General features: G+C 39.4%; 1 protein-coding gene across 1 annotated transcript in view; it reads right to left on the bottom strand.

Annotated features, from left to right (window-relative positions):
- The window catches only part of KIF15 (kinesin family member 15), an 85,058-nt gene that overhangs the window by 48,631 nt on the left and 23,059 nt on the right, over nucleotides 1-13,368 (bottom strand). Inside the window, 7 exon segments of the mRNA XM_012808000.2 lie at nucleotides 415-594; nucleotides 1,743-1,952; nucleotides 2,232-2,308; nucleotides 3,601-3,724; nucleotides 7,305-7,427; nucleotides 7,585-7,710; nucleotides 10,013-10,222. Of these exon segments, the coding sequence (XP_012663454.1) occupies nucleotides 415-594; nucleotides 1,743-1,952; nucleotides 2,232-2,308; nucleotides 3,601-3,724; nucleotides 7,305-7,427; nucleotides 7,585-7,710; nucleotides 10,013-10,222 (1,050 nt within the window).

Raw genomic sequence — 13,368 nt, 5'->3', positions numbered from 1 at the left:
AATAATAATAACAATAATAATTGAAGGTAAGAACTGAATAGATCTTTTTGTCAATAAAATAGAGGCAATGTGGGTATTTTCTTGCTCTGTCTATTAGCCTACACAGGTTACTACTCTTTGGTTTTTGAGAAAAAAACATTTAGTAAATGCCTTTTTATACCACAAAAGAATAAGCATGTACATAAGAAATTAGTGCAGCCCGTCTGAAGGCTATAATGAAGACCTTGACTACAAGGCCCTACAAATGCATTTTAAACAACCCCTTCTGGCCAGGTTAGACCTATAATCTCTGGGAGGCCAAAGCTATGGCTGTGCCACTGCACTCCAACTGAGGTGACAAAACAAAACTCATGTCTCTAGAAAAATAAAATAAAAGGCTCTTTTTACAAGGCATGCATACACCAATCATTTCTTACTTTTATCATTTTTCTCTGTGTCACAGACTTCAGTGAAAGCTTTTTCCAGTTTTGCAATGGTCTGGGCATCCATTTCTTGGGCTATTTTCACGGGGTCTAATAGTCGCAGTCTTCTATTCTCCTCCCGGAGGGAATGATTTTCCATGGCATACTTTGCAACTCTGGGGTGGTGTTCTATCTATAACATAGAAGAGTTCCAAGCATTATATATTCACAGGTATTTCCTTTGTAAATCTGTCCCTCTAAGAAGCCATTAGAAAAGTTCAGGAATGTGCACACACTACTGGTATATCCTGCTGCCACCATTATGGAAAGCAACTTGGTATTTGTGATCGAGAGTGAAAGTATGGGCTCGGCGCCTGTGGCTCAAGCGGCTAAGGCGCCAGGCACATACACCTAAGCTGGCGGGTTCGAATCCAGCCTGGGCCCGCCAAACAATAATGCAACCAAAAAATATCTGGGCGTTGTGGTGGGTGCCTATAGTCCCAGCTACTTGAGGGGTGGAGGCAGGAGAATTGCTCAAGCCCAGGAGTTGGAGGTAGCTATGATGACACAGCACTCTACCCAGGGTGACAGCTTGAGGTTCTGTCTCAAAAAAAGAAAAAAAAAGATTGAAAGTATGAATATCCTACAACTCTGCAATTCTAAGTTGGAGTCCACACCCTTGAAACTTTCACCCAGGTTGCTAAGGAGATAAGCACAAAGGTGTACGTTATGTACATTAGGGCTAACTCTTCCTGCAAAGGAGATTGGTTCAATCAACATACCAAAAAGAATATGGAAAACTACTGATCAAGATTGAATTGCCTTCTATTAGCTAAAAGAGCAAGGTGCAGAAATGTGTGCAAGAGAAATAAAAGTAAAAATATCTATCCATGATTAGTTTGAATATGCTTTAAAAACTCCAGAAGGTACGCAAAAAGCTGGTGACAGCTTTGGAGTTAGTCCCCCACACTGTGCCTGCTTTACCTATCCATCCTCCCTAGGGAAAAGGAAGAACATCTGTAACAACAACAATTTTAAAGGCTCAAATTCTATAAAGAGACTAGAGATTCAGATAACCCCAACTTCCCATTATGGTGAATTTTCACTTGGCCTGCTGGGGTTGAGTGCTATGTAGTGATATTACCACAACTTCTTCCCTTTTCCCTTCTCTTCCCTTTAACTGCCTCGATAAGGGGGGAAAAGGAATCTTACAGTCACACTGTCTGCTGAATTCATATAAATCAATTTCCATTATATTAAAGAATAAGTATTTTGTGACAAATTTATATTTCCTTTGAACTTCTTTTATTTTTAGAAATACTACAAATGCCATGTACTCACTTGTTCTCGCAGAGTTTGAATCTCATCCCTTAATTCTGAGAGCAAACGATCCTGCTCCTCAGCCAGAAAGCTGCCCCGGGATTCCTTGTGGAGCTTTTCCAGGCGTATTATTTGATCCTCTCGGAATTTCACAATCATTTTATTTGATTGAATAAATTTTTCCTTTTTGAGGTTGAGGTCTTCTAATTGGGTAATTTTTTCTATTAGAGACTTAAGAAATTCATAATTTGGTTAAACATGAAAAGTAATTCAGCCTCCCTAAAATTTCACAAGCCCAGCAACAAATACTGCTTTAATCTTAAAGGGACACTGCTAACAGAGAGAACATTAAAAGAGAACAGAGAAAATTTAATCTTAATGGCACACAATCTTCCTTTACTTTCCTTATTGAGCTGCTGCCATTTATTTCACTCAATAGGGCAACAAAAACCACATAGTAAAAGCCTAAAATAACTTGAATCCCCCTTATTACTAACTCAGTTTTCCTACCTTCTTTTCCTGTTCAGATTTCTTAAAGAATAGCATTGCCTCCTGGAAATATTTCATGTAATCAGTCTTCTCTTTGTCTGTAATCAATCCAGTAAGAAATGAAAGGGAAAAAATAATTATTTCTCAAATTTTAAAACCAAGAGATGAGCTAAAACAGCCTTTAACTGCTTTCAACTAATCTAAAACGACCAGACCATCATCAGCAGATTGTGGATTTCAAATTAGCCCATTCTACATAACAGCTTGTCCTTCAAAGAAAAATAAGTTTCTCTTTATTTAGTTAATATATATTATACATTATAAATGGTATGACAGAATTAGAAGTGGATCTAAAAAAAACTACTGGAAGAGTCCCAGGCAGGGGGATCCCCTGAGATATAATTCACCCTCTTGGTTTTATGTATTTCAAAGTAATTCATTCTCCACTAGCTATTCTTTAATAAAAGTAAGTCTCTGTCATGCTAATCTATATATGTTTACTAAATTATTAAAATGTTTATTTTAGTAAACATATATAGATTACACATACTATGAATTTAAGAAGTATATATAAATGAAATTACTCTTCTTTTAGCACTTTTTTGGGAAAATATATATATATATATATATATTTAAAGACAGTGTTGCGCTTTATTGCCCAGGCTAGAATGCAGAGGCCCGGCCATAACTCACTGTAACCTTGAATTCCTGGGCTCAAGCGATCATCTGCCTCAGCCTCCTGAATAGCTAAGAGTATAGGTTCGTGGTGCCATGCCCACCTAATTTTTACTTTTTTTGTACAGACAGGGTCTCACTATGTTATTCAGGCTAGTCTCAAACTTTTGACTTCAAATGATCCTCCTGCCTCGGCTTCCCAAAATGCTGGGATTACAGGGGTAAGCCAACACTTCAGGCCTATTCAAAATTATTTTATCTCCCCTCCACCATATCTCATAGAGCTCAGTGTCTATGGTTATCTATTATCTGATTATAAACAACATACTATGTTCTTATAGGTGCAGGTGAAATAAACAGAAAGAAGTAAACAGAAGGATACAGTCTGAGTCATAAATAATCCAACTTATGTACAACTCACACTTAATGAGTACTCATTTAACAGTTAAGTCCCTGAATTATAAACACCCAACTGATAATGCACTTCACACTTATGAATGGGGCTATGATAGGTAATATGTAAATGTATCTGTTCCAACTTACATACAAATTTAACTTAAGAACAAATCTACAGAACCTATCTCATTCTAACTCAGGGACTGCCTGTACTTGCAGAAAAATCTGGGTAGCGTTATCCTGTGGTGACTATTTATCATTGGAGGGTGCTTATATTTGTACAGTCTCCTCTAAGATAAAGACATTGTGCACTTCCTACCTCTGGTCAGAAAGCTTTCTGGTGGTGTCCGCCCTGAAGTAAGCTGGGCCAGCTGTTCTTTCAGCCTCTTCACTTCAGCTTGGAGCTGGATCACATTTCCTTGGGTGTCTTCATTTACCACTGCCTGTTCAAGAATTTTTTAAAAAGCATCAACAGAATGCCTTTAGAGTGGGATAGTCCTGTGTTGACATTTGTTGGTATGATTTAGTGATGAACAGGAAAGAAAACCTCACTTCCATCTCACAGTCCAAAGTCCATGGGAATCACAGTGTGCTGGAGTACGGAAGATGCTTCCTTTTCCTCTACCTCCAGAGAGAGACCAGCACCAGCCAGGCTCTCCCCCTCTAAGATCCTACTTTCTTCCTACCTTTCTTGACTAGCCCTGGGCCTTTAGGCTGGGTCTCCCTTAGGATCGGAGTGTGTTCATCTAATACTTCCTTCCCCGTGAGAACGACAGCGTCACTCTATTCTCCCAATGGAGAAGAGCAAACACTTTATTTTTTACCAGCTCTCCTGGTAGGAGGGGTTGGATCTTTTCCCCCACTCTAAATGATATCTTCATTTTCTTTTCTTTTCTTTCTTTCTTTTTTTTTTTTTTTTGAGACAGAGCCTCAAGCTGTCCCCCTGGGTAGAGTGCCATGGCATCACAGCTCACAGCAACCTCCAACTCCTGGGCTCAAGTGAGTCTCCTGCCTCAGCCTCCCAAGTAGCTGGGACCACAGGCACCCGCCACAACCCCGCCACAACACCAGCCATTTTTTTTGGTTGCAGCCGTCATTGTTGTTTGGCGGCCCGGGCTGGATTTGAACCTGCCACCTTAGGTGTATGTGGCTAGCGCCTTAGCCGTTTGAGCCACAGGTGCCGAGCCAAAAATAAAGTTTATTAATTAAAATAATAAATTTTAAAGAAGACCCACAACACCAAGAGGCTAATAAAAAGTGCCAACAGGTGAGCACCTAAGACTCAGTGAGGAGAAAACACCCTCTGACAGCCCCAAGATGCCCTCCCTGTGTTCTTGTCGTAGGCCCAGCCTGCTCCTTGGGAAAGATTTAGATAGATCATCCTTAAACAAGCCCCAGATACCTTGGCACTCTCCACTGAAAGGCTCCAGCAGGGGGACTCACCATTGCAGAGACTAGGATAGGCTCCTGGTTTTGTTGTTTTGTATGTTAAGAAGCCATGTCCAGTTGCTTCTGACACTTATGGCTAGGCTCATTATGAGGCACTACTGTGTTTCTGATATCACTGTCACATTGGTGACATCATAATTCTAATTATCACTGCAGTTCTCTACTCTCCAAAGACTTTTAGTAAGTCTCAAGAGACATAGGGCCAGAAAATTCTAATGATTTTTCCTCCTCATATCACTCATACCCCAGAGGAAGTATCATAATCCAAGGAAGTAAAATGAGTAACCACTAGACCTATATTCTTCTCATGTATGGAAGGAAAGAGGCAACATGGACCTCTTTACTCTATGATCAGATGATTTAAGGGGTCTACTTTAGGGGGTAAAAAAGATCAATTTCTCCCTTGAAAGATGGAAGAAATTAATCTACCAATTTATGGCATTATAATTCTTTTGTCTAGAACCAAGGGTCTCTGCCTCTCCAGAATAAGTAGACAACTCCTTGGTCATTTAACAGTCTGCACCAAGGGTTGACAAAATGCTGCCGATGGGCCAAACGCTGCCTGTTTTTTGAATCAAGCTGCACTAGAGCACAGCCATTTGTTTACATTGTTATTATATTTAATCTCATTTGTCTATGGCTGCTTTCTCACTACAAATACAAATTGAATAATTGAGATGGATCATGTGACCCAAAATGCAAAAAATATTTACCATCTGGTTCTTTTTTTGTTTGTTTGAGACAGTCTCACTTACGTTGGTAGACTGCCATGGAATCACAGCTCACAGCAACCTCAAACTCTTGGGCTTAAGCTATTCTCTTGCCTCAGACTCCCAAGTAGCCGGTACTACAAGCACCCACCACAATGCCCAGCTACTTTCTTTCTTTCTTTTTTTTTTTGTAGTTGTCATTGTTGCTTTAGCTGGCCCGGGCTGGGTTCAAACCTGCCAGCCTCCGTGTATGTGGCTGGCACCCTACCCATTGAGCTACAGGTGCCGCCACCATCTGGTTCTTTATAAGAAAAGTTTACTGGCCAGGTACAGTGGCTCACATCTGTAATCCCAGCACTTGGGAGGCCAAGGTCGATAGATTGCCTGAGCTCACAGGTTCAAAACCAGCCTGAGCAAGAACAAGACCCCATAGACAGGCACTGTGTGGCAGATGCCTATTGTGGCAGGCACCTGTATGCAAGAGAATCACTTAAGCCCAAGAGTTTGAGGTTGCTGTGAGCAATGATGCCATGACACCCTACCAAGGACGACAACGTAAGACTCTCAAAAAAAAAAAAAAAAAAAAAAAAAAAAAGTTTACTCACCACTGGTGTACACCAGTATCAAAGTTCTTGAATATCAAGTAAAATGGGGAAATCTTAGATATGATATTATGAAATATATATTTGATCTTAGCCCTGTTTTTTGGCTAAAATCCTTGGACTCTCTAAAATGATAAATGTCTTTTTGCCTGCTAATAAGTTGATTGGTAGCTGGCAGTCACTAGGCAGCTTCAGGATGGGGGCCGGTTTCAGGAAAGAGCAAGGCTGACTATTAAGCTGATCATCAACAGCCAATGGTTTAATGAATTGTGCCTAGTAATGAAGCCTCCATAGAAACCCAAAAGGACTGGCTTGGAGGTTTCAGATAGCTGAATACGTGGAGGTTCCTAGAGGGTGGTGTGTCTGGAGAGGGCAGGGAGCTTCGCACCACTACCCATACCTCACCCTATGCAACTCTTCATTGTATTCTTTGCCATATCCTTTATAATAAACCAGTAAGTATGTTTTCGTGAGTCCTATGAGCCACTCTAGCAAATTAACCTAAAGAGGGGGTCATAGGAAGCCCAATTTATAGCCTGGTCTGAAGCATAGGTATATAGTAAAACAATCTGGGGATGGGAATTGGCATTAGAAGTAGGGGATTGTTTGGGAGGACTGAGCCCTCAACCTGTGGGACCTGACACTATTACCAGGTAGATAGTATGAGAACTGGAATTTAATTGGAGAACACCTGGTTGATGTCCACCTCAGAACTGACTGACTGATTGGGTTGTGGAACAGAGATATTCCCATATACTTTTTGGTGACCACAGGTCATAGAGCCTTCTGTGTTAATTGTTGAGTGAGAGAATTGAAAAAACACTATTTTTAACCTATATCCTCAGATTAGAGCTGTGGACCACTTGAAAGACAAAGTTTGTCAATGTTTTCAAATTACTCTCACATGTACAGGGTTCCCTCTCCACCAAACACGCAGGCAGGTGCACACAGACACACACACATCTCTGCTGCATGCTTTAAAGTAATTGCTTTCCAACTCAATTACAAAGTAAAAACTTTGCCTTCCCTTAATATAAAACTACTAAATAATAACAACCATAAGATCTAACCTAGGTAGGTTTTTTAATTTCATGTATGATATAAAAGGCTATGAACAATGAAACAGAAATATTGCATACGGTAAAATAACTTTTACAGAGAAAAAAAGTTAATGTCAATATTAGAGCAATTACAAAAATGGCTGACTGCAACCTTAAATATTTTCTAATTTATTTAATAAAATATACTCAAAAATATTTTACCTTGTTTTTAATCAGCTTGGCTCTTTGAGCAAAATTAAGTGTTGATAGGGTTTCCCCAAAACACCTAGATCCAGGATGAACATTTGCAATTATGGCTGTTTTGGCGTTACCTCCAAGGGAGTCCTGTGATATGAATGGTGCACATTTTCACGTGAGAAATTACAAGATCTTTTTAAGCAAAGAAAATGTATTCCTTTGCTACTAAGGCTGAGCAATTGCCCCACCATCAACCTTAGTGAGCATAACCAAAAGAGCCCAAGAGCCCAAAGATCTACTTTACCCGTAGTAAGAAGGTAAGTTTAGAGTCTCTGTAGCACACATGTCTCTGTTTTCCATTCCCCACATCGACAAGGGCAGTAATCACTTGGCCCAGGCAGCTCAGTGATCGGTTTATGTTACCTGCTTCCTAAAATGTTGGGAATAAGGACAAAGGTTAGGTGTACTGGTTACTTTTTGGTGTTTTGAATGAAAATGTATCTAGCTGAGTGATAATTTTGGATGGAAAGGCAAGTCAGGGCCAATGTTAATAAAGAACAACTAACTTTTTAGCAATGAAAATGTCCTCAACTATCCCCTAACCTTTTCCTATTTGATGTACAGTATAATTTTACCGTTAGAAGACAAACACAAAAATCATGCAAAGAAAAAAATATTAATGCCACATCATGATTGTAATAGTTTAAAGATAACTTGCAGGTAGAGATAAAGACCAGAACAAAATAAAGGGGAGGAAGGGTATAATTATGCTAAACAGTTTAAGAGTATGGTAACTAATAACCCAAAGTCACTGATGAACTTCTTATAACAGAATATTCAGTCTAATTCTGTAAAGGATAATAAAACCCCTCTAAGACAGTAGTTTAGGGAGAAAAGAAAAATGTTAGGGTTAAATATGTTACATTGGATTTTTGCTGCAGGTAGCATATTTTGATAACTGGGTCTATAGTGATGGAAATATAAAAAAAAAAAAGTAAAAAGTACAAGATGTGCTGAATTCAGAGTTACCACTATGTGTTATTATACAGTAATTCAGAAAGGTTGTTTTGTGGCATGGTTGAGAGTACGATCTGCAGAGCTGGACTACTTTGGTTTGAATATCAGCTCTACCCTTATTAGCCATATGATTTTGGACAATTTACTTTAATTTCTTAACCTATAAAATAGAAAGGATAAAAGCACCTACTTCTCAAGAGTTGTTCGGAAGGCTAAATGAGTTAATATACGTAAAGCGCTTTACAACAGGATTGGCATATGTTCTTTAAGCAGCTTTCCCTATTTTTATTATGCTGCCTATTTCTTTTTTTTTTTTTGAGACAGAGCCTCAAGCTGTCCCCCTGGGTAGAGTGCCGTGGCATTACAGCTCGCAGCAACCTCCAACTCCTGGGCTCAAGCGAGTCTCCTGCCTCCGCCTCGCAAGTAGCTGGGACCACAGGCGCCTGCCACAACGCCCGGCTATTTTTTGGTTGTAGCCGTCATTGTTGTTTGGCGGGTCCGGGCTGGGGATTCGAACCCGCCACCTTAGGTGTACGTGGCTGGCGCCTTAGCCGGTTGAGCTATAGGCGCCGAGCCTATGCTGCCTATTTCAATGGAAGCATGAGCTTTAGATTGCCTGAAACTGTCCAAGAGTTCAGGAGGCCCAAATCCTCACATTTAATGCAAAAAGCTTCTCTCTTCCTCACCACTACTAACTCTTCTGCCCTAACCCATGTGTATCTAAAACTATACAAATTTTATTGTCAATTCATATTACAATACATACATACATATTGACGATATACCACATTGAACCTTTGGTCCCTTTGCTAATACCTTAAGCTAGGACTAGGTCCTTAACCCTTGGCTCCTGAGCTATATTAACAGCATAACCTGTCTTTCTCATTAGGCTCTCCCCTCTTGAATCTGATAGTGGTGGATCAGATGGTTTTGTTTTTATACCAAATGGTTCTGACTTACTTCATGAAATCATTCATTTGCTCAAAATTTTTAAGTGTATCCCAGTGTTAAGCAGAGTCCAAATGTGGCCTGCCACTCCTGGTCCTTGATGATTGGGACCTACTTGCCTCTCTAGTCAACCAATTCAGTGACCCATGCTGAAATGCCAAATGTTAACACTCATTCTGCACCCAAAATAATCCCTGAGATGTCCCCCTTCCCAGCATGTATTTCCTATCCCTCTCCCTCCACCAAAATCCTTTAAAGCAACAACTTAAGAACTACTTCTTTTCCACACTTCCCTCTCTCTAAGCAGACCATGTCACATTCTTTTTCCTGTAACCTCTGCTGTCTCCTGTACTATTATCCCCTCTGGCATAAATTTAAACATTCTTGCTATTGTCAGATTTGCCCTACTCCATTTATGTTTACTATACCTATCCCATAACAAAAATTTCTGTTCTTTTCAGATAGAAACAATCTCAATTATTTGCAACCTTTACAACTCTCAGTTTGGTACACTCATACATCGCTTAATGACAGGGATACCTTGGGAATAATGCATCACTAAACAATGTCATCATTGTACAGACATTATAGAGTGTACTTATAAAATCTAAATGGTATGGCCTCCTACACATCTAGACTGTGTCTTATGGGACCACCATCATATACACAGTCCTTCCTTGACCCAAAATGCCACTATGTGTCACATGGCCAAACTGACTTTTGGGAAGAATTCACACACAGATTGAAGAGTATAATTTCACTCTTACCTTCAACCTCATCCCTTCTGCATGGGTATCTTTTTGCCTTTCAGATCCTGCTAAATCTACCAGATTGAGCAGGGAGGTCCGTATATTCACAATCTCATTGCTTTTCTCCATGGACTCTATTATAATGGTAAAGACTGCATGAGACCTAGAGGATTCTCTGTTCATTGATGTTGATGCCACACGTCTGTTCCTCCATCCTCCAGACAGCACCTAGGCAAAAGGAAAATATATTAAAAGAAGCAACAGTATCCTTAAGACAAAATTAAAACATAAAATAAGCACTTGAAAATCACTCATTTTAGTAAGAAAAATACTAACATAAAGCTAATTACCTACTTTCAAAATGTTTACACAAGAGTATTTTCTCCCCTCTAGAACAGGAGGGAGGAGGAATGCTATGGACTTTCCATTGTTATCTAGCTTTCTAAGAGAAATTATACTATCATAAGTTCCAAGTGGTATACAACAGACACCAAAATCAGTAGGAAATCTGGAGTGGTGAGAGGGATTACTGGTTCATCAAGGAAGGTACACAAGTTTCTTCTCCTTTGAGTTCCCTCTCCATGCTACAGAAAAAGGACAGGAAATCAGAAGGCATAAGATCTACAACTGGTCTGGACACCCTCTATTTGTGTTAATTTAATGTAAATCACAAAACCTCTCCATACCCCTTTCCTTAACTAGTTACTAGACAATGAAAACGTTAGACAAGAAAAATCTCCAAATTATCTTGAAGCCTAAAGTTTTGTTGGTTCTTTTAGCCTACGAAGTATTTTTACTCTTTATTTATTTATTTTAGACAGAGTCTTACTTTGAGTGCCATGGCATCATAGCTCATAGCAACCTCATACTCTTGGGTTCAAGTGATCCTCCTGCCTCAGCCTCCTGAGTAGCTGGCACTGTAGGCGCCTGCCATAGTGCCTAGCCAATTTTTTTTCTTTAGGAATGAGGTCTCACTCTTACTTAGGCTGGTTTCCCCTCTATTTTCTATGACAAGCAGGATATGTGAAGGTTTAGACCGCCGGCTCTGGAATCAGATGAACATGAGTTCAAACCTTGATCCATAATTTACTAGGTATGGTCTGGGACCAGTTGAATCTTTTCAGAGCTCAGTCTTCATATCTATAAAATGTAAATACGGGTACCTGCCCCAGAGGGCAGGACCCCTAGTTTAATGTACGTATAAATCATCTAGGAATCTTGTTAAAATTCAGGCTCCAATTCAGTGTGAGTTGGGGCCTAAGATTCTGGTCTCATTTTGTCACCCTGAGTAGAGTGCTGTGGCATCACAGCTCACAGCAACCTCAAACTCTTGGGCTTAAGCAATTCTCTTGCCTCAGCCTCCCAAGTAGCTGGGACTACAGGCGCCTGCCACAACACCCGGCTATTTTTTGGTTGTAGTTGTCATTTTTGTTTGGCAGGCCCAGGCTGGATTCAAACCTGCCAGCTCTGGTGTATATGGCTGGCGCCCCAGCTGCTGATCTATAGGCGCCAAGCCAAGATTCTGCTTTTCTAACAAGCTATTAGGTAATGCTGATATTCTGAGGACTGTATTTTCAGTAGCAAGTTCATAATAAACACAAGGTAAAATGGGAAAATTAGTATCTTTACTTCAAAGAATATATTTAAAATTAAATAATGCATACAAAAAAATTTAACATAGTGCTTCATACCGACACTCCATAAATGTTATAACTGGGCAGTGCCCATAGCTCAGTAGGTAGGATGCCAGCTACATACACCAAGGCTGGTGGATTCAGACCTGGCTTGGGCCAGCTAGAACGATGACAACTGCAACAACAACAAAATAATAGCTGGTGCTGTGGTGGGTGCCTATAGTCCCAGCTACTTGGGAGGCTGAGGCAAGCAAATCGCTTAAGCCCAAGAGTTTTGAGGTTGCTATGAGCTGTAATGCCATGGCACTCTAACCAGTGCAAGAGCTTTAGACTTTGTCTCAAAAGATAAATAAATAAAATAAATGTTACAACCCTCTCTATTAATGAGCCACAGTATAAAATTAAAATTATTTATATTTTTTAATTTATTGGATAGTATTTTATGCTTCCTTTTCATGCCATTAAATTCTGTATATTAAATATTAAGTAAATCTTAAGTGAAAAAAAATTAAGTAAATCATGATACATTCATACCACTATAAAAAAAACAAAAAAGAGAGCTCCTCAAACATAGGACAAACTCCAAAATAATATTATCTAAAAACACCAAGGTGTTGCGGGTGTGGTGGCTCACATCTGTAATCCTAGCACTCAGGAAGGCAAAGGTGGGTGGATTGCCTGAGCTCATGAGTTTAAGACCAGCCTGAGCAAGTGTGAGATCCCATCTCTAAAAAAAAAAAAATAGCCAGGGATTGTGGTGGGCATCTGTAGTCCCAGTTTTTACTAGGGTGGCTGAGGCAAGAAGATTGTTTGAGCCCAAAAAACTGAGGTTGCTGTGAGTTATGAGGCCATAGCACTCTACCAAAAGCGACGAAGTGAGAATCTCTCTCAAAATAAATAAAAACAAAAACAGAAAGGTATAAAAGTAGCACAGTATGGCATTACTTGTGCAACATAAGGGAGAAAAGCAAACACAAGTATGTTTGCTTGAATGCTTACACAAAAGTCAAAATATAAACAAAAATATTTAGTGAATGTTCATGAATTAGAAGAATCCACATGTTAACATGTCAATTCTACCAAAAAAGATCCATAGACTCAAAGCAATCTCACTCAAAATACTGGTGGCCTTTTTTGTAGAAATTAACAAGCTGGTTGTATATAAACAATAATGCAAAGGACCAAGAATAACTAAAATGATCATTCAAAAGAACAAAGTCGGAGGACTTACCCTACCTAATTTCAAGATACTACTCAGCAATAAGCTACAATAATTAAAATAGTTTTATATTGGTGAAAAGAGATAAAATAGATCAAGAGGACAGAAAACAGTCATATAAACACATACATATATGGTCAACTGATTTTCATCAAAGGTACAAAGGCAATTCAATGGGACAGCCAAGCACCATGACACATGCCTACACTCCAACTACTTGGGAGTCTGAGGTAGGAGGACTGCTTGAATCCAGGAGTTCAAGGCCAATCTGGGCAAATAGGGAGACCACCCAACTCAAAAAGGAAAAAAAAATTTTTAAAGGCAAATTAATAGTAAAAAGAAAAGTTTTTTTCAACAAATCTTGTTGTTAACTGGATCAAAAATAAGAAGGCAAGAAAATAGTACTAAATAAAACAGACAAAAACACCAAGGAAGACAATAAAAACTAGTCCAACAGTATTAAAATCCTATTAATGTAAGTAAATGAGGTATGATAGTGTCAAGAATGGTTTTTTTTTTTT

The sequence above is a fragment of the Otolemur garnettii genome, unplaced genomic scaffold, assembly GCF_000181295.1.
Source record: "Otolemur garnettii isolate 467f Iridium unplaced genomic scaffold, OtoGar3 scaffold00082, whole genome shotgun sequence".
Taxonomy (NCBI): domain Eukaryota; kingdom Metazoa; phylum Chordata; class Mammalia; order Primates; family Galagidae; genus Otolemur; species Otolemur garnettii.
This window is presented reverse-complemented; position numbering and strand designations above follow the sequence as displayed.